Here is a 19,830-nt window from a genome sequence, read left to right on the forward strand (position 1 = left end):
TAAAATCAGGCCACCTGTGAGGCCCGATCAAAATGGTCACACCCACCTCTACACGCCTGCCACACCTGGTTCCTCCACCGCATGACACCAGTGACACGTTACTTGCTACACCTCCATCTACCCAACAGGGCTTTTCCTGAGTGGCTGTGTCTGGGAACCCTCCAATCATGCTGACTTCCAGAATGAGGAGCTCACTCTCTTTTTGTCCCTCTGATAAACCCAAGGAGCAACTGGGCCCAGCTGTGTCTTCTTTGTTAACACAGAGAGCAGGCCCCAGGCTCATGGCCCTCTGCCTTAGCTACAAGGTACCGGCGATACTGTTATCTTTTGCAGTATCTGTTGCAAATACTTTTGCATTTATTTTGATGGTTCTGCCTGTGTGTAACAGTTGATTTCGGTTTTTCATTTATCATGATGATATACAGTATCCTTTTAAAATAAATCATGCAAAGAATACATGTTCATTGTAGCAACTTTAGAAAACACAAGAAAAAAAAATCATAGTTCAAGCCTCACTTCCTTATAGAAGTTATCATTGACCCTCAAAGTCTATATAGGACCTCGAATTTTCTCTTTCCTGCTCTCCATTGTAAGTCCTCATAGCTCCACATACTTCTTCATAGCCTCTATCACAGTTGGCAAAAAATATTTTTGTGTATATTTTTCACTCATTCAGTAAATATTTAGTATGTCAGGCAGGAGAGGGGAGGGGAGGGGTAGGCCTAAGGCCTCTGCCCAGGAGGTTAGTACCAGTTTGATTTTGTCTCCCTGGCCAGGCCTTAAGTTCCAAGAGGGCTGGGGGCTTGTTGTTCTGGCTGCCTTTGGTGTCTCAGAGCTAACCACATGGCCTAGCCACGTGGACTCAATATTTGCTGAAGGAATCACAAAATCAAAGCCTGTCCTCACTCCTCCACCCCAGGCACACCACGCTGACCGTCAGCGTCAGCCTCAGCGGGTGGACATTCTTTTAGGCACACATCCACTCTCTCTGGAAGCTATTAGGCTCCTGGGCCCCCCTGTGGGGTCTGCAGGCCCTCTGCTCCTGCTGAGGTCTGTGATCTGGGGGATTGTGGGCCGAGAGGAGACTAGTTTGGAAGTTAGGCACAAGACCTGGGCAGAGCAGGAGAAGGGCGTGGGGCCCCAGGAGACCCAGGCAGCGATGGTAGGGGGGGATGGAAAGGGAAAAGGAGATGATGGAGAGAAAGTGCCCCTGCAACCCAGAGCCTTGTCCATCTGTCTTAAATTGTTAGGGGGTTTTCCTTTCATAATGTGATAAACGCTATCTGTGCCGGCCCCCCCCCTCCACCCCCGCCCAGGAACGCACAGGCGCACATAACTGTATAGATTTCAGGGGGCTTACTCGCCCTCTGCCGCTCATCCTTGAGTGCCCCGTTAAGAACCCCTGGTATTATTGTTCAATGCTCCCATTTTACCGGGGTGGACACTGAGGCCCAGAGTGGGCAAAGGGTTTGCTCCAGGTCACAGAGCAAGTCTGTAGCAGAGATGCAGAGGCTCAGAGGACAAGAATAAGGACTTCTGCCCAGCATCTAAGTTGCTGAATGCACAGGGACTACGCCCACCTGTCTGGGTGGAGAGGGGGCGGGCGACCAGGTGGGGCGGGGCTTACTCACGTTCCGCCTCCGCTGCCGGGTTCGGGGGCGGGGCCTTCCTCCAACCAGCAGCGCTCCAACATGGCTCCGCGTCTGTGCAGCATCTCTGCGGCGGCTCGGCGGCTGCTGGGGCGCCCGGGGCCCGGGGGCCGGGACGTTGCGGCTGTGGCTGCAGCGCGGTATGAGCCGGGCCGGGCCAGGCGGGGACGGCGCGCGTGGGGGGTGCACGCGTGGGGGCCAGGGTCTGGGCTTGGGGGATGGGCAGAGACTCGGGCTTGTAATCTAGTGGTTAGTGGCGGAGCCATGGGGAGGAGGTCTGTTCAAAGAACGGGGGAGGTGGGAAAGGTATGCGCAGGGTCTTTGTCCTATTGGATGCCTGGCTCTGGGCTGAGAATGAAGGGTAGGGTGAATGAGAGGGGCAGGTCCTGGGCCCTGGGGAATGGGAGCTGTCAGAGGGCAGGAGGAGTGGCCCCTTCCCAGGCCTTTGCGGTGATTGTGAGATAGTCCCCCTGGGGGCTTCTAGGAGAGGCAGCACCTCCTTCTGGAAGTTCTGGGAGTAAGAGATATGGGGAGCAATGGGAGATCCCTAAAGGCTGTGGCTGAACAGATCCTTTGCTCCCCAACCTTGAACAGTAGAAGTGGGGCAAAGGAGGCCTGAGAAAGGATGGGAGTTGCCCAGGGTCACTCCCCCTGCCATCCTGTGGCGGCACTGGGTCTGGACCCAGGCCTCCTGACACCACTGTGCTCTTTGCACCACAACTGGTGGCCTCCTGGGAGAGGGAGGCTGGCTGGGCCATGGGCTGGGCCTGGGCTTTTGTTTGGTCCCTGCTCTGGGCTGAGGCAGGGCTGGGCCTCCCTGACTGGCCCTGGGTGGCCCCTCCCTTCTCCGTCTCTAGCACCCTGTACTTCCCCCGTCTCTGCTCTTACCACCCTGTACACACTTGCCTGTCCCTGCCACTAGAGCATCACCTCATATTTCTGTTTACCCAGCCCCTGGCACAGGGCTCACAACAGTGTATGCTCAAGAACATTGGCCAAAGAAGTGAGGACACCTGTCCCCCCACCTGTGGAAGGGAGGGGTCTGTCCTGCCCAACAGCCCAGGCATGAAGCTGCAGAGTTCTGTTAGGCTTTGCTGTGAGATCTTCTAGAGTGCTGTGCAGTGGGGGTCAGGGGAGGCTGGGAAAGAGGAGCCAGGCATGTGCCCCCAACCTGACTGCCCAGTAATTGGGGAGAAAGCTGATAACATGGGGAGAGCCTAGAGTTTGCTTGGCACCAGCACATCTAACTCAGCCTTTTTCAGTGGGGTGACCTTGCATGAGTCATTTGGCCTCTTGAAGTCTCAGATTCCTAATCTGTAAAATGGGGTTGATAAAGTAGGATGTATTTCATAGAGTTGTTGAGGATTAACAAGGCCATGTGTGCAAAGTACCCAGCCCCTGGTGAATTTGCTGCAAATGTTGCCCCTCGCCCAAACCTGTGTCTCAAGAAATTTTTTCATGAGCCTCCAAGATGTCAGGGCTGAAGGGGCTTTGGGGAGATCACCTTCTGTGAGCCCCTTGTTTTCTAGATAAGGAAATGGAAGCTGGGGGCGGGACCACACTTCCCCAGGGTTACAAAATTGGTTGGTGGTAAAGCCATCTGTGTGGCGAATAGCCAGAGGCCACAAAAGGAGCATGGGACATAAAGGCAGCCTGCTGCTCCTCACTTATCCACTCCTTAACCTTGGATGGGGCACTGAACCTCTGTGATCCTTGGTTTCCTTCTCTCTAAAGTGGGGATGGGGATCCCTGCCTGGTGTTTTTCGTAGGATTGCTGTGCAGGTACTTGGATTAATACTTATCAAGTCCCTAAAGGACTGCTTCGAAGTTACTTACTCCCTGGTCCCACCTTACTCCCTGGTCCCACCGTACCTGGGAATCCTGCCGACCCTCCATCTGCCCCGTATCTCTCTGGAGTCACCAGAGGGGCCCTCTGGCCTCTGAGCTTTGGGGGCCGCTTGGGTACAGACCCAGTGTGGGCTTTGAAATCGGATAGACCTGGATTGGAATCCTCTTGGCCATTGATTAATTGTTTTCGAATAAGGCCTGGTACATCTCTGAGCCTCATTTTTCTCAATTTTTTTTTTTTTAAGAAATCTTTTTTTTTTTTAAACGCATTGTTTACTTTGTTTATTTATTTTATTTATTTTTGGTTGTGTTGGGTCTTCGTTTCTGTGCGAGGGCTTTCTCTAGTTGTGGCAAGCGGGGGCCACTCTTCATCGCGGTGCGCGGGCCTCTCACTATCGCGGCCTCTCTTGTTGCGGAGCACAGGCTCCAGACGCGCAGGCTCAGTAATTGTGGCTCACGGGCCTAGTTGCTCCGTGGCATGTGGGATCTTCCCAGACCAGGGCTCGAACCCGTGTCCCCTGTGTTGGCAGGCAGATTCTCAACCACTGCGCCACCAGGGAAGCCCTCTATTTTGTTTTTGAGCCTCATTTTTCTCAAGAACATATTGTGAGGATCAGTTCTCAGCACATAGAAAGTGCTCAGTACACAGCAGTTGCTACCGCTGCATCAGTAATGCTCTCGTTAACAGAACTTTAGTTCTTCCGGTTTGTCTTCCAAAGACAGACTTCAGGAACAATAAGCAGAAATGTGGCCCCTTTCTTTTTTTTTTTTAAATTTTATTTATTATTTTTGGCTGCATTGGGTCTTCGTTGCTGCGCACGGGCTTTCTCTAGTTGTGGCGAGCGGGGGCTGCTCTTCGTTGCAGTGCGCGGACTTCTCATTGCCATGGCTTCTCTTGTTGTGGAGCACGGGCTCTAGGCACACGGGTTTCAGTAGTTGCAGCATGTGGGCTCAGTAGTTGCGGCGCACAGGCTCTAGGGCACATGGGCTTCAGTAGTTGTGGCACGCGGGCTCAGTAGTTGTGGTACACAGGCTTAGTTGCTCTGCAGCATGTGGAATCTTCCCGGATCAGGGCTCGAACCCGTGTCCCCTACATTGGCAGGCGGATTCTTTTTTTTTTTTTTTTTTTTTTTTAATTTTTGGCTGTGTTGGGTCTTCGTTGCTGCAGATGGGCCCTCTCTAGTTGCGACGAGCAGGGGCTACTCTTCATTGTGGTGCGTGGGCTTCTTATTGCCGTGGCTTCTCTTGTTGTGGAGCACGAGCTCTAGGCATGTGGGCCTCAGTAGTTGTGGCATGTGAGCTCAGTAGTTGTGGCTCGCAGGCTCAGTGGTTGTGGCGCACGGGCTTAATTGCTCCACGGCATGTGGGATCTTCCTGGACCAGGGATCGAACCAGTGTCCCCTGCATTGGCAGGCAGATTCTTAACCAGTGTGCCACCAGGAAAGTCCTGTGACCCCTTTCAGCCAACTCAAAACAGAAGAGTGTTTCAGGAATGTGCACAGAGCTGAACTTCCTAGCATATCAATCTAGAGCATTCCAGAGCATTTTCATGTGGTGAGGCACCAGACCGTTGATCCCTATTGAGAGTGCGAATGTGTCTCAAAAGTTCTCATCTGGGACAGATATTTACTGAGCAACTCCCATGCTAAAAGCATTGTGCTGGTACCCTGAAGGATGGAGAACGTCAGCTCTAGGCTTCCGGTGTGGCTGGGGAGACGAGACGTATTCACATGAAAATGATGGAGGGGCTGAGGGCGAAATAGGAGAGGCTTTTTTTTTTTTTTTTTTTTGGCCGTGCCCCACATGTGGGATTTTAGTTCCCCTGACCAGGGATCTAACCTGTGCCCCCTGCAGTGGAAGCACAAAGTCTTTTTTTTCTTTTTTAATTGGAGTATAATTGCTTTACAATATTGTGTTAGTTTCTACTGTACCATGAAGTGAATCAGCTATATGTATACATATATCCCCTCCCTCTTGGACCTCCCTCCCTGCCCCCCCTCCAGCCCCCCAGTCCCCGAGCCCCCCAGCCTCCCAGCCCCCCAGCGCCCCAGCCATCCCACCCATCTAGGTCATCACAGAGCACCGAGCTGAGCTCCCTGAAGCACAGAGTCTTAACCACTGGACCGCCAGGGAAGTCCCAGGAGAGATGTGTTTATGGAAGGGGTTGAACTGGTTTTTCTAGGCCTAAGGGGCATTCTTCTTTTTTTTTTTTTTTAATTTATTTTATTTATTTTATTTTTTGGCTGCATTGGGTCTTCATTGCTGCGCGCGGGCTTCCTCTAGTTGCGGCGAGCGGGGACTACTCTTCATTGTGGTGCGCGGGCTTCTCATTGCGGTGGCTTCTCTTTGTTGCAGAGCTCGGGCTCTAGGCGCACAGGCTTCAGTAGTTGTGGCATGAGGGCTCAGTAGTTGTGGCTCGCGGGCTCTAGAGCACAGGCTCAGTAGTTGTGGCACACGGGCTTAGTTGCTCTGCGGCACGTGGGATCTTCCTGGACCAGGGCTCAAACCCATGTCCTCTGCATTGGCAGGCGGGTTCTTAATCACTGCGCCACCAGGGAAGCCCCACCCTTGGGGCTTAATATATTCTTAATATAGTTTAGATACCAGAATCTTTGGTGTTTCTGGGATGATTTACTGAGATTACATGAAAAAAAGAAAGAAAGAAAGAAAGTTGGGACTGCCTTAGAGCAGTGATTCTCAGGCCTGAGTGTGCATCAGAATCCCTTGGCAGGCTTGTTAAAACCCAGATTGCTAGGCCCACACCCAGAGTTTCTGTTGCAGTGGGTCTGGGATGGGGCCTCAAAACTTCTAACACGTTCTCAGGTGTTGCTAACGATAGGGAATCTTGGCTCTGTGGTCACCAAATTTAAGAGGGAATTGGGGACTTGCCCGGCAGTCCAGTGGTTAAGACTCTGCACTTCCACTGCTGGGGGCATGGGTTCAGTCCCTGGTCGGGGAACTAAGATCCCACATGCTGCGTGGGGCGGCCAAAAAAATAAATAAATAAAAATTAAAAATTAAGAAAAGGGGGGGGGGCTTCCCTGGTGGCACAGTGGTTGAGAATCTGCCTGCCAATGCAGGGGACACGGGTTCAAGCCCTGGTCCGGGAAGATCCCACATGCCGCGGAGCAACTAGGCCCGTGAGCCACTATTACTGAGCCTGCATGTCTGGAGCCTGTGCTCCGCAACAAGAGAGGCCACAATAGTGAGAGGCCCGCGCACCGCGATGAAGAGTGGCCCCCGCTTGCCACAACTAGAGAAAGCCCTAGCACAGAAACAAAGACCCAACATAGCAATCAATCAATCAATAAATCTTTAAAAAAAAAAAGAAAAAGAAAAAAGGGGAATTGACTCTGGAAAGCTTGGCAAAATAGATTAGAGCTAGAATCCCAAGTGGAGACATCCAGCCTTGTTTTATGGGCAGTAGGGATCCATAGAAGATTTTCAAGTGGAGGAATAGCATCACGACCATGGTGCATTACAACATTGATGGGCAGGTTAGGACAAAAGGGAAAGAATGGGAGCCAGGAGTTCAGTTAGGAAGTTAGGTAGGAAGAGTGATATTAGCTGCACTGCCGTGTCTGCCCCATTCTCTACAAGGCGATCCTATTGCTCTTATTTTATGGATGAGGTAAATGAGGCTCAGAGAGATGACGCTGGTCTGGGATTAGTGCTGGATTTGTCCAGAACCTGTGTTCTTAAGCACTAATTCTGCTGGTGGTGGTGGGGATGGAAAGGGCCCCTGACTCCCAAGTCCACACTCTGAGCCAAGGTCCACACTTTCGCTCCTTTCTTACCTCTCAGATTTCATCATTTTCATGCACCTGTGTCTTAGCTCCCCCCACACGCCTGCACTTGTTCCCCAAACGTGGTCTGAGCATGTGCCACGTCCCAGCACTGTTCCAGGCACTGGGGATACAGCAGGGATACACGAGACAGACGAGATCCCTATCCTCCTGGGGCTCTGCTTCTAGTGGGAGACAATAAACAAGGCACATAATAAACACAAAAATTCTATAACGTGTTAGAAGGAGCTACAGAAAAATAGAGAGCAGGGTGAGAAGAGTTGGGGAGTTCAGGGACAGGAGAATGTTGTGATTTCATTGAGAAAGTGAAATTTGAACTCTTGAAAATGTGAACCCTCGGATGCTAGCTTCAAGTTCAGACCCTGCCCTGGGATATTCTTGGGACCTGTAGAAAAGATCTTTAGAGATAGGCTGCTCTACCCTGCTCTTTTGACACGTGGGGAAACAGAGACCCAGAGGCAGGAAAGATTAGACAGTGGTGGGAGGAGATGGGAGCCCATCAGAGCTCCTGGACCCCCTCACTCCCCAGCCCCCGGGGTCCCAGGCTCTCTCTTCAGGGCTGGCCACTTGGCTGTTTATCTTGGTCAGTGCTGATGTTAATAAATTACTCAAAGCCCAGTCCTGGAGCAAAGGTCTTTGTTGACAAATAGTAGGAGTGGCTGCCCTCCCTGTCACCACCCCTTCCAGCAGAAGCAGCCTCTCTACATTCAAACCAAGGGTCAGGTCCCTCTGCCAGTGGCTTTGTTAAAAACACCTGGTTCTTCACAGTATCTACCTGATGCTAGTTCCCCAGGTTGGTGCCAGATCTGAGGTGGGGCTGACTTTAGAGGAAAGAGCTCTGGGTTTTTTCCTGAGCTCTCTGCCCCTGATTTGCTATGTGACCTGGGGACAAGTTTCTTAACCCTCCCACCTCCAACCTTCTATTTTCTCATCTCGAAAATGGGGGCATTAATAGTATCAACATTATGATATCATTACATAGATTCAGCGGGATCATGTTAAGCTGATCACAGGTCCCTGGCACAGAGGATATCCTTAGCCAACATTAGCCATAGTGAGGCTCCCTTATTCTGGTCCCAAATTTTTCACAGACTACATCGACCATCTGATGATAACTGTCTTTGTTTTTTGTTAATGAAGCAAATACACACAAAATGATAGAAAGCCTATGAATTTGGAAATACTTTAAACAGTTTTTTTTACCTTTACAAAAAATTATAATGAGTAACGAAAAGTTTAACCATCTTCCTCTTCCCTCTCCCAGGTAAGCAGTATTAACAGTTTGGGACTGGGAGTTCCCAGGCCGTTCAGTGGTTGGAACTCGGCACTTTCACTGCTGTGGCCCGGGTTCAGTCCCTGGTCGGGGAACTAGGATCCTGCAGGCTGCTTGGCGTGGCAAAAAACCAACCAACCAACCAACCAACCAACAAAAAGCAGTCTGGGACAAATTGTTACTTATCTTTCTCTATGCTTATACAAATATATCACCACTTTAGGATGCTTTTTAAATTTTATCAGTCCCAGTACTTGCTCCATATTTTGGAGAAAAGCAATACTTTGATTTGCAAAACGTTTATCCTAGCCACAGAAAAGGCTTGAAAAAGGAGAGGACTTGCTGATGGGGCCCCCACTGCCAGGCTCCTTGGCTAGAAATCATCCAGCGGGAGGCTAGTGTTTCAGGCCTGGCTACAAGCTGCACCACTGCTGTTAAGTAAGATGATTTACCACCTCTGGCAGCCTAAAAGTAATCCCCACCCCTGCTGGGACCTTGTGTGGGGAGTGCAGTTATGATCTGGCAGGACCTGGTGGTTGGTCCCCCTGCTCTGAACAAGGCACGTCATTCATTCATTCATTCTCACAGCAACATAGCAATGTGCACAGGGCAGATATTTGTCAATTAAGTGTTGGCTGGATGAGTGAATGAATCTTGCCTTGTGATGCCTTTGACCCCCTCTACCTACCTTTATCTGCCAAATCAGCCCTGGAGATTTGGAGACTGGCCAGATCACCTCCTCTGGAGAGCCAACCCAGACTTCCAGAGGCCAAGTTCAGGCTCACACATCTGGGCTCTCCCAGAGACCTCTGGCTGTAACTGTGTTCCAAGGTCCACTTCTCCCAGCAGACTGTGACCTCCTCAAGGACAAAGTGTGCTTGTCTTGGGCTCTCCATTTGTGGGGCTGGGATTGGGCACAGGCCAGGTGTAGTGTGAGCACCAGGGAGGACGGTGAGTGCAGCCCTCTCGTCAGAGGGGACATAAATTGCAAAGAAAGCACAGAGTGAAAGAGCCTGGTGTGTTCAGGGAGAAGCATAGCTGGAGAGCGGGATACACAGGTGGGGGATGGACAGGATGGGAGGCTGCCAAGGTAGGTTGGGCTGTCATGGGCTTTGGACATCAGGCAAGATGGGTGCGGGGTTGATCCTCTTGGCAGGGGATGCAGTTGTGTGGTCCAAGTGGAGGACCTCTTGGAAAGGGGTGAAGTGGAGGCAGGGAGGCTGGAGAGAGAGGCGGGAGGTGGGGCTGCCTCTCCTGGCCTCCTGAGGCTCCGCAGAGCTTCAAGAAGCGAACTGGACAGCCAGGATCTCTGTAGAAAGGACCAGGTGTGCTCAGCCGGCTCCAATGACATGACATCTTCTGGAGCTGCCATGGGATTCCGTGGCTGCATTCCCAGAAATGTGTGTCACTAGCCTTGGGGAGCAAGGCGTCTGAGCAGATGTAAGCAGGTCCCCCCTGAACTCCTCTGTCCCGCAGCTTCTATTCCAAGGACAATGAAGGCAGCTGGTTCCGTTCTCTGTTCGTACACAAGGTGGATCCCCGGAAGGACGCCCACTCCACCCTGCTGTCCAAGAAGGAGACCAGCAACCTCTACAAGATCCAGTGTGAGTGGCTGCTGAGTTGGCCAGCCCGCCCTCCCAGGGCCTCTGGGGGCCTGCAAGGCTCCGGCTGGGACTTGAGAGGGTCTGGGACATCCCGAGCTGTCCTGGGAGCCCAGGCCCTGTGGGGCTACCCCCAGCACAGCTCCCCACAGACACCCCGCTCCCCCTCGCTTCACCTCCTGTTATCTGTCCTCTGTTGCAGTTCACAACGTGAAGCCCGAGTGTCTGGATGCCTACAACAGCCTGACGTGAGCTGACCCTAACCCTAACCCTCCTGTCCCAGTTCCTGCTTGGGTGGGGGCCTCTATCCCAGCGCTGTTCTCCGTGCAGAAATCCAGGGGGGTGTAGATTTCAGAGCCACAAGTCCTCTCGTGCAGACTCTGCATCTTAGAGATGGGGAGACTGAGGCCCAACTCTGCGGGCCTGAGTTGGAAGCCTCATCTCAGGGGCTCTGGTGGCTGGTGTGAGCCCTCTCCCTTCTCTGTGCCCCTCCCGCAGGGAGGCTGTGCTGCCCAAGCTGCACCTGGATGAGGACTATCCCTGCTCGCTCGTGGGCAACTGGAACACATGGTACGGGGAGCAGGACCAGGCAGGTGAGCTGCCCACCCCCCAGCGCCACTGCTGCCCAGCCCAGGTGGCTGCCCTCCACTCCCTCTGCAGCGGCACCCAGAGGGGTCTTTCTAAGTGCAGCCCCCGTCAGCTCACTCCCCTGCCCAAACATCTGTGGTGGCTCCCTCTGCCCTTGGGGTGCCCCATGAGGCTCTCGGGCCCTTCCCTGCCCAGCGTCAAGCCTTGTCTCGCCACGTCCTCCTGCTCACTGCACCATCCCACCCAGGACTTCTTTCTGTTCTTCAGATGGATAGTTTTTCCCTCTAGTTCCACGCTCTTGTTCATGCTGTTTCATCAGCCTGAAGCATTCTTTCTCCCTTGCCTCCTCTACTTGGCTCACTCCTCTACTCACCTTTTATTTTGGTGTAGACATCACCTCCTCCTGGAGGCCTTCCCTGATTCCCTCCACCGCAGCTGGGTGAGGCACCTCTCCTGGCTCCCCAGCCCCCAGGACTTGCCTCTTCACAGCCCTGATCATGTGCCCTGTTCTGTCTGTCTCCCTGTGGAGGTGGTGAGTTCCGGGAGGGCGGGGCCCCTGCCTTTCTTCACCACTGAACCCCCGGTATGCCGTATGTGTTTGTGGAATAAAAGGGACTCTTGTCTGAGCTGGTTCCTTACAGCTTCCCAGCGGTACCCCCAGCACGCCCCATCCCACCCCAACATGCCCACCTCGGTTGGCACCAGCTGTGAGGACCCACACATGAATTTGGTTCACTCACAGCATCCCAGCCACTTAGAGGGGCCTTGGCATTTAGATCTGCACTGTTCAGGAAAGTAACCACTAACCACGTGTAGCTATTTCAATTTAAATTGGGTAAAGTTAAATAAAATGAAAAATTCAGTTCCTCAGTCACACTAGTCACATTTCAAGTGCCCAGTGATAGAAATATGTGGCTCGTGGCTACCATCTTGGATGGCACAGCTGTAGAACTTTTCCATCATAGTAGAAAGTCCTTTTGGACAGTGCTGATTAGACTGCGTACAGCACAGGGAGCTCCTCTGGTGCAGCTCTGATAGAGGGTCCTCTATGCTTCCCTTGAACACTCACAGCTATGGGGAGAGGGAGCTCCTCTGGTGCAGCTCTGATAGAGGGTCCTCTATGCTTCCCTTGAACACTCACAGCTATGGGGAGCTCACTACCACGTAAGCCAACTTACCTCATCCTTCAACTGCCCTGATAATTGTATGTGTTTTGTTTGTTTGTTTGTTTTTTAAATCTGTGATCTGCAGTTAGGTAGATTCTCTTAATCATTTATTCCGTTTCAGTAACAGTCACTGACACATTAATAGTGGGGTAAGAGAAAAGCTGTCTTCCGTTCCAGCCCCTACAGTTTTCCCGTTTTAGGTACAACCTAATCAGTTCCAGCAGTACTTCTTGTATTCTTCTAAGTATCTGCTAATTGAGAAATGACGTTTGAGGAATGGGAGCGTGAATTTTAAAGCATGTCCTATATTTTGTGTATCTTGAGGGGTTGTCCCCTATGTAGAATCATCTGGGGAGCAGATCCACTGAGCCACCCCCTGGGAGTAGGGCTCAGGAATCTACATTTTAATGAATTTAATGAATTCGGTTTTTTGTAAAAAACCTCCAATCCATCTTCTAGATGGAACACTATCATTGTTAGAAAATTCTTTCTTCTCATGGGCCTTGGATGCCCTCCTTGTAACTTTTACCTCTTGGCCCCTAGAATTAGGCTAATGCCTCTTCCACAGGTCAGCATTCCTGGTCTTAATAGACTGCCATCCATACAGTACTTTTGCTGTTTCCCTTGGAAAGAGGCCTTTAAACCATAGGCTCAGACCATTTTGCAGATGGGAAAATCAAGGCAGAGATGGAGTCAAAAGGCAGGTGAGCGACCAGCTGGGGATAAGTAACAAGAGTCTGAAATGCCAAGCCACTGGCCAGCCAAATGCTCTCAGCCTTAGCCTGCCCGATTGACCTTTTGGGGACCTTGCTCCCTTGGCCCCAGCCATGCTCCCAAGCATGACAAGACTGTTCCTTCTCTTGCACACAAACTAGGTTTCTTTATTACTGGAAGATGTATCAGGGTTTTCCTAGGGCTGCTGTAAAAAGTACCAACTACTGGTGGGCTTAAAACAACAGAAATCTATTCCCTCTAGTTCTGGAGTCCCGAAGTCTGAAATCAAGGTGTTGGTAGGGGCGTGCTCCCTCCAAAGGCTCTAGGGGAGAATCTTTTCTTGCCTTTTCCAGCTTCTAGCAGTGGCCGGAAATCCTTGGCACTCCTTGGCTCACAGATGCATTGCTCCAACCTCTGCCTCCTCAGTCACGTGGTGTTCTCCCTGGGTGTCTGTCTTCACATGGTGTTGCCCTCTGTGTCCAAGTCTCCCTCTTCTTATAAGGACATCAGTCATTGAATTTAGGGCCCACCCAATATGACCTCACCTTAGCTTGACTATCACTAGAAAGACCCTATTTCAAATAAGGTCACATTCTGAGGTTCTAGGTTGGCATGAATTTGGGGGTGGGGGTGGAGGACACTATTTAACCCAGTACAGAGACTGTGATAAAAAATGCAAACGGTACAAAGAGTTTGCAATGAAAAGTAAACCTCCCTCCTGCCTGTGAACCCCAGGCCTCAGTTCTTTGCCCCAAGGGTATCTCCTGTCACAATCTCGATAGCTCTCCATCGAGAGGTGGTACATAGACCAGCATCTCTGGATATGTTCCTCCCCCTCTAAACACACGTGGTACCATACCTCACGTGCTGTTCTGTTCCTTAGTTTTTTTTTCCTTTAATTCAGTGTTTTGGAGTCATCCATCTCTGCCCATCAGACCTACCCCTTCCTTTGGCCCAGCCTGTCCCTCACAGGCCTGGTGGTCTGCTTTACGCATGCGCAGCTCCTAGGGTACAAGCTCACGTCTGATCCTCTTGTTGCTATTTAAAGAAGTTTGGGTGGGAGCGTTATTCTCATTTTCAAGATGAGGACATTGAGGCCTAGAGGGTTCAAAGGCCACCTGGCAGAGCTGCAGCTTAAACCTAGGTCTCCGGGGCTTGTGTCTGGCGTTCTCCCCTGCCTAGTGCTGCCCCCACCAAGGCAGAGGGAACTCAGAGAGTCCTGGTGCTACAGGGAACCAGGCTGGAGCCTCCCCTTTTACATACACACCTAACCAGCCTCGGGGTAAGCAGGGCAGGGTCCCCGCAGCCCTCTGACCTGTACCCTCCTCCCTGCCCCCCAACAGTGCACTTGTGGCGATTCTCAGGTGGCTACCCAGCCCTCATGGACTGCATGAACAAGCTCAAAAACAACAAGGTATGTTGGCGTCCACTCGGCAAAGCTCTCCGGATGCTGGTTCTGGCTCAGCCCTGTGCTGGGGGCTGCCTCCGTCAGCCTGTGGGACACACCGATGGGGCCAGGGCACTTCCTGGCTGCCGTGCCCAAACCACCATGCCCGCAGGAGTACCTGGAGTTTCGAAAGGAGCGGAGCCAGATGCTGCTGTCCAGGAGGAACCAGCTGCTCCTCGAGTTCAGCTTCTGGAACGAGCCACAGCCTAGAGCCGGCCCCAACATCTACGAGCTGAGGACGTACAAGCTCAAGGTGCCTCCCCCGCCAGGTCCCCACCTGTCTCCCACCCTTCCTGCAGCAGCGCTGCTTTCCTGGTACCCTGAGGTGGGCGGGCCTGGTGCCCCAGCATCTAGATTGGGGCTTCTGGCCCCAGAACAGAGGTGTGTGTGCATGTGTGCACACGTGCACACCCAGGTGTGAGTCAGGGCCCCGTGAATAAGGTGAAGCGGCCCCAGGAGCTGCAGAGACATGACAGTTTCCCATCCCCACCCAACAGTGGTGCTTGAAATACCAGAAGGGGGCTCATTCGCCTTCTCTGCTTTGGTTCTCTTTCAGCCGGGAACCATGATCGAATGGGGGAACAACTGGTGAGTGGTGGTGCTGGGGAGTTGGGGGTACCCTGCGCACCTGCCCCACCAAGGCCCCTGGTGGGGCACCTTTCCCAGGGCCCTGTAGCAGGGAACCCGTCATCCTCCATGCCATCTCCAGGAGATGGTGATGATCCAACCAGCGGGGTGAGGATCCTCTAGACCACTGTGGTAGAACACCCAGCCAGCGGCTGCACCTCCATCACCCTGGTCCCTGATCATTTCTGAGAGCCAAGGGCCCTACCTCAGGCTCCTCCCTTGATGTGTAACTGAGAAACCAGCCTGGGAACACCCCGGAGGGCCCTTTGCACCGGCCCTGGCCTCTGCCCCACACTTTTCTGCCATCCCCAGGGCTCGGGCCATCAAGTACCGGCAGGAGAACCAGGAGGCAGTGGGCGGCTTCTTCTCGCAGATTGGAGAGCTCTACGTTGTGCACCATCTCTGGGGTAGGCTGGGGACCCTCCAGGACCCTCTGTGGCCCCCTTTCTCCACTCTCAGTCCATGTCAACAATGCGAATACATTAGTGCCCTTGTGGAGCTTACATTCCAGCAGAGGGAGACACCACCTCAGACATAAAGTAACAGAAAAGATAATTTCGGATTATTACAAATCATAAAGAGAGAGGGAGAAATAATGAAGAAAAATATGGGAAGCTTCATTGGCTTAGATAGACTAGAACGCCTCTCTAAGGAGGTGAAATGTAAGCTCAGCTAAAGGATGAAGAGTCAGCTGTGAATTGCCAGGGAAGGGTATTCCAAGTAGAGGGAACAACACGTGCAAAGGCCCTGCGGCGGGGAAAGGCCTTCAGGGTTTTGAGGCATGCAAAGGAGGCCTGTGTGGAGGGAGTGGGGAAGAGAGTGGGAAGATGTGGATGGGCCAGGTTAGACTGGGTCTTGCAGGCCATGGGGATGAGATGAGTTGGGATTTATTCTTTTTCTTTTTCTCTTTTTTTTTTTTCGGCTGCACCGCGAGGCTTGAGGGATCTTAGTTCCCCGACCAGAGATCGAACCCAATCCCCCTGCACTGGAAGTGCAGAGTCCTAACCACTGGACCATCAGGGAATTCCTGGGATTTATTCTAACTGCAGCGGGCGACTGCTGCAGCGTTTCAAGCAGCATGAAATGACCTGATTTGTGTTCTAATGATTCCTCTGGCTGCCATGTGCTTTGTTGGGAGCAGTTTGTAGGGGAGCAAGAGAGGATGTGGGGCATCAGGAGGTGGTTATAGTAGCTCAGGAGGGAGAGGATGGTGGCCTGGCCTAAGGTGGTGACAGTGAGGATGCTGAGAATTCCACAGATTCATTGGTCTGGAACCAATGGGACTGGTGGACGAATTGTCTGTCTGGGGTGGGGGAGGGAGAGAGGACCCCAGGACTCCAAGACTCCTGTTTGAGCAGCTCTGTGTTGCTTACTGAGACCCTTGGAGGAGCAGGTTGGAGAGTCAGGAGTGTACTTTTGGTCCTTAGAAGTGTTACCTTTGAGACACTGACACATCTGAGTGGAAATGTCAAGTGGACACTGGATAGTCAAGTCTAGAGCCCAGGGGAGAGTTTTGGGCTGGAAATACACAAGAAATGTACCGATTGGATGAGATTGTCAAAGCAGACAGTGTTTGCTAACAGTTGGAGGCATCAGGGGACGAAGAGACAGCAGGGCAGGGTTTGGGATAACGGAAGGAGGGCCTTGTGCTGGGTACAGGCTCAGATCCTCTGTGCCTCAGGAATGAGCCTATGCCTTCCCCACAGCCTATAAAGACCTGCAGTCTCGGGAGGAGACCAGAAATGCTGCCTGGAGGAAGAGGGGCTGGGATGAAAATGTCTACTACACAGGTGAGCACCTCCTCTGAGGTCATCTGCCAAGAGCCCTATCTGAGGATGGAACCCCTCTGCAAGTAGATCTGACCTCGTTTGATTACCTCTCGTGATGGAGAACTCACTTTCAGGACAATGAGTTAGTAGGTTCCTGTCCTGGTGGCATGCTCCCCGGGATGCAGGCTGTCCTGGGTGAGTGCTCCAAGGGGCAATAACACAGCCAGGTGGTCCCTGCCTCAGAGAAGTGTTGTAGTTGAGCACACAGTGTGACCTTGGGCCTGGTTCTTCACCTCACTGATGCTGTTTTCCATCTGTAAGGTGGCAATGGTGAGAATGCCTCCCTCAGAGGGCTGGAGGGAGGGTTCCAGGAGCTAATTTATGAAAAGTGCTTGGCCTAGACTCTGGCGCAGAGGAGGCGCACAGTCAATTTTTTCGAGCAAGTTTTTTGCGTACAGCATTTGCCACTTTGCCGGGACCCCTGGGAACCACCTGGAGTCAGTAGGTGCTGATTGAGCACTCACTGTGTACCAGGGACTGTGGTGGGCGGGAGTTGGGAGGCAGAGAATGCCCTGCCCTTAAGGAACTTACAGCTGAGCTTCCACACTTACCAGCTGGTGTGCGGGAGAATGCATCTCCTGAAGGAGTTAGCGTGGTCCCAAATGACAGTGTCAGCATCCCCTGGAAGCTTGTTAGAAATGCCCAATCTCAACCCCCTCCCTCCCCGCACTGAATCAAGATCTGCCCTTGGTCTTCCCTGGTGGCGCAGTGGTTGAGAATCTGCCTGCTAATGCAGGGGACACGGGTTCGAGCCCTGGTCTGGGAAGATCCCACATGCTGCGGAGCAACTAGGCCCATGAGCCACAACTACTGAGCCTGCGCGTCTGGAGCCTGTGCTCCGCAATAAGAGAGGCCACGATAGTGAGAGGCCTGCGCACTGCAATGAAGAGTGGCCCCCGCTTGCCGCAACTAGAGAAAGCCCTAGCACAGAAACGAAGACCCAACTTGGCAATCAATCAATCAATCAATCAATAAATCTTAAAAAAAAAAAAAGAAAATCTCTTAAAAAAAAAAAAAAAAAGATCTGCCCTTGAACGAGAACTGTAGGTAATTTGTAAGCATGGTAAAGTTTACCTTCACTGAGCAGGAGGAAAGAGTCTGACCTTCTGGGTGACCTTGGGCTGACCCGCTATGGGCTGCAGCGTCCCCACCTGTAAAATGAGTCAGTTGAACTAAATCAGTGTTTTTCAAACCTTAGCCCTTTGAGGACACCCTCACAGCTTTTGTCCTGCCAGTTTTCTTCTGCTACAATTATTTTCTTGATCTCTTCCTTTAAATCCCCCTGCCTTGTTCTTCACCTAGCTTTGTCCTAAGCAATAATATCTGTGAAATCACTTTTAAACTGTGATGGTTATTTTTTCACATACATAGGAAATAAATATATAATTATGAAAATTTTTAAAAATTTATTTATTTATTTATTTATTTATTTATTTATTTATTTTTGGCTGTGTTGGGTCTTTGTTGCTGCGCTTAGGCTTTCTCTAGTTGCAGCGAGCGGGGGCTACTCTTTGTTGCAGTGCGCGGGATTCTTATTGCGGTGGCTTCTCTTGTGGAGGACAGGCTCTAGGCATGTGGGCTTCAGTAGTTGCAGCATGCAGGCTCAGTAGTTGCGGCGCACGGGCTTAGTTGCTCCACGGCATGTGGGATCTTCCCGGACCAGGGCTCCAACCCGTGTCCCCTGCATTGGCAGGTGGATTCTTAACTACTGCACCACCAGGGAAGTCCCAATTATGAAAAATTTTAAAAGCTGCCTTTCATCACAGCCTAAGTCCCCTCGTATCCCACAGTTTGGGAGATGTGGCGCTCTCCATGGGCCATTCCAGGAGAGCAGTGGGGTTTCCTTGTCTCAGCATCCCGGGTCTCCTCCTCCTTCAGGGGCTAGTTTTGGGGGGTTGGCTCACCTCAGCCCCCTCTGCCTCAGTGACCTCTGCCTCTCTCTCTGCAGTCCCCCTGGTTCGACACATGGAGTCTCGGATCATGATCCCTTTGAAGATCTCACCTCTCCAGTGATGCTGCCGCTGCCTCCACCTCCTCCCACCTCTCCCTCAGGGTAGCCATGGACAGAGGAGATCCCAGCCCTGATGTCTTGGTTTTCTCTCAGACTCTGTGGACTCTGGGGGTAGTGCTCAGCTCAGAGAAGGGGGAGCTGAAGGATGATGGGGTTCTGAGAACTCGCAGCCCTGTCCAGACCCTTCCCACCTTCCCTGCCCACCTGTTCCCCTGTGCTGGAAGCAGTTGTTAATTTCTCTGAATGAAGAACAGCAACCTTTTGTGTCTTTTCACATTTTCCCCTAAGATTCCTCATCTCAAGGCCACCAGTCCATAATCATCACCATGGAAATCCTCAGCTTTGCTTAAGTTGCACAAAAGGTAGTGTGTCCAGTGGTTAGAGGTGGGGTGGGAAGGGAGGAGGTCAGACCAGGCCAGGCTCTTAGGAATTCCCTGGTCTCTACTGGGCCACCCACTTGCTGGACAGTCTGAGCCAAGTCCCTTCTACTGGAGAAAAGCCTAGAACTGCCTCAAGAAGCAAAAGGGAAAACCCTCAAGTTAGCTAAGTCAGTAGGACATCCACATATTCCACTCAGAAAGCCTGGGAAAAGGGATGGGAGCTGGGAAGGACCTGGGGGAGGGAAACAATGGAACAGGAACCCAGAAGGTGGAACTTAGAACTCAGAACTTGGGTTTGAACTGAAGAATTTGGAATACAGAATTGGGGAGATAGAACAGAGATGACAGAAGACCACTTGGGGAGGGGTTCCTAATACAAGACAGTTGGAGAGAGGTGCATCTCTTTCTTCCCACATAATGAGGTTGAGAACTTGAACAAGCTGTTCCAGCCCTTCTGTGCAGGGAGTGTCTTCTGCCCTCCTGCAGGCAGAGCTACGGGCTAGGTCCCGTATTTCCCTCACCCCGCATTCCTTTTCTCCCTCTTCACATTCTCTCAGCCCAACCCTCATTCCACTGGGCCATCAGGTGTGTTGAGTGGGGTCAGTGACTTTGGGGACCTCCTCAGTGACCCCCACACCTCATGAACTTCTGAGTAGCTTGATTCTGCCTCCGTTTCAGGAAAACTTGTGCTATAGTCACTGATGGAACCAGTTAAATATTTACTGTAACCATGGTGTCTTTTCTTCATCTGCAAGGAAATTTGGTAGGTGCCCCAGGCAGGGCCAGCTTCGCAGGTCCACCTGGCTGATCTACCCCACTGGAGGTTATTGCGTTCCCTGAGCTACTTTTGGGGAGGGCCTCCTTCTATGGCAGAAGGAAATACACTTCATA

At 52.0% G+C, this 19,830-nt stretch overlaps 1 protein-coding gene across 1 annotated transcript; it reads left to right on the forward strand.

Annotated features, from left to right (window-relative positions):
* The first annotated feature begins 1,660 nt into the window (after positions 1–1,660).
* NIPSNAP1 (nipsnap homolog 1) lies at positions 1,661–18,821 on the forward strand. The gene is made up of 10 exons (XM_059893617.1): positions 1,661–1,789; positions 10,053–10,180; positions 10,380–10,425; positions 10,676–10,770; positions 13,989–14,059; positions 14,205–14,345; positions 14,649–14,680; positions 15,032–15,126; positions 16,426–16,509; positions 18,497–18,821. Exons 1-10 carry the CDS (start codon positions 1,692–1,694, stop codon positions 18,559–18,561), a joined length of 855 nt encoding a protein of 284 aa, XP_059749600.1. The 5' UTR covers positions 1,661–1,691; the 3' UTR covers positions 18,562–18,821.
* Positions 18,822–19,830: the final 1,009 nt, after the last annotated feature.

The sequence above is a fragment of the Balaenoptera ricei genome, chromosome 14, assembly GCF_028023285.1.
Source record: "Balaenoptera ricei isolate mBalRic1 chromosome 14, mBalRic1.hap2, whole genome shotgun sequence".
Lineage (NCBI taxonomy): Eukaryota > Metazoa > Chordata > Mammalia > Artiodactyla > Balaenopteridae > Balaenoptera > Balaenoptera ricei.

Coding starts and splice junctions, on each gene's coding strand:
- NIPSNAP1 (XM_059893617.1), top strand. CDS start 1,692: ATGGCTCCGCGTCTGTGCAGCATCTCTGCGGCGGCTCGGCGGCTGCTG. Junction 10,771..13,988: donor CGGGGAGCAGGACCAGGCAG/GTGAGCTGCCCA, acceptor GCCCCCCAACAG/TGCACTTGTGGCGATTCTCA. Junction 15,127..16,425: donor CGTTGTGCACCATCTCTGGG/GTAGGCTGGGGA, acceptor CCTTCCCCACAG/CCTATAAAGACCTGCAGTCT.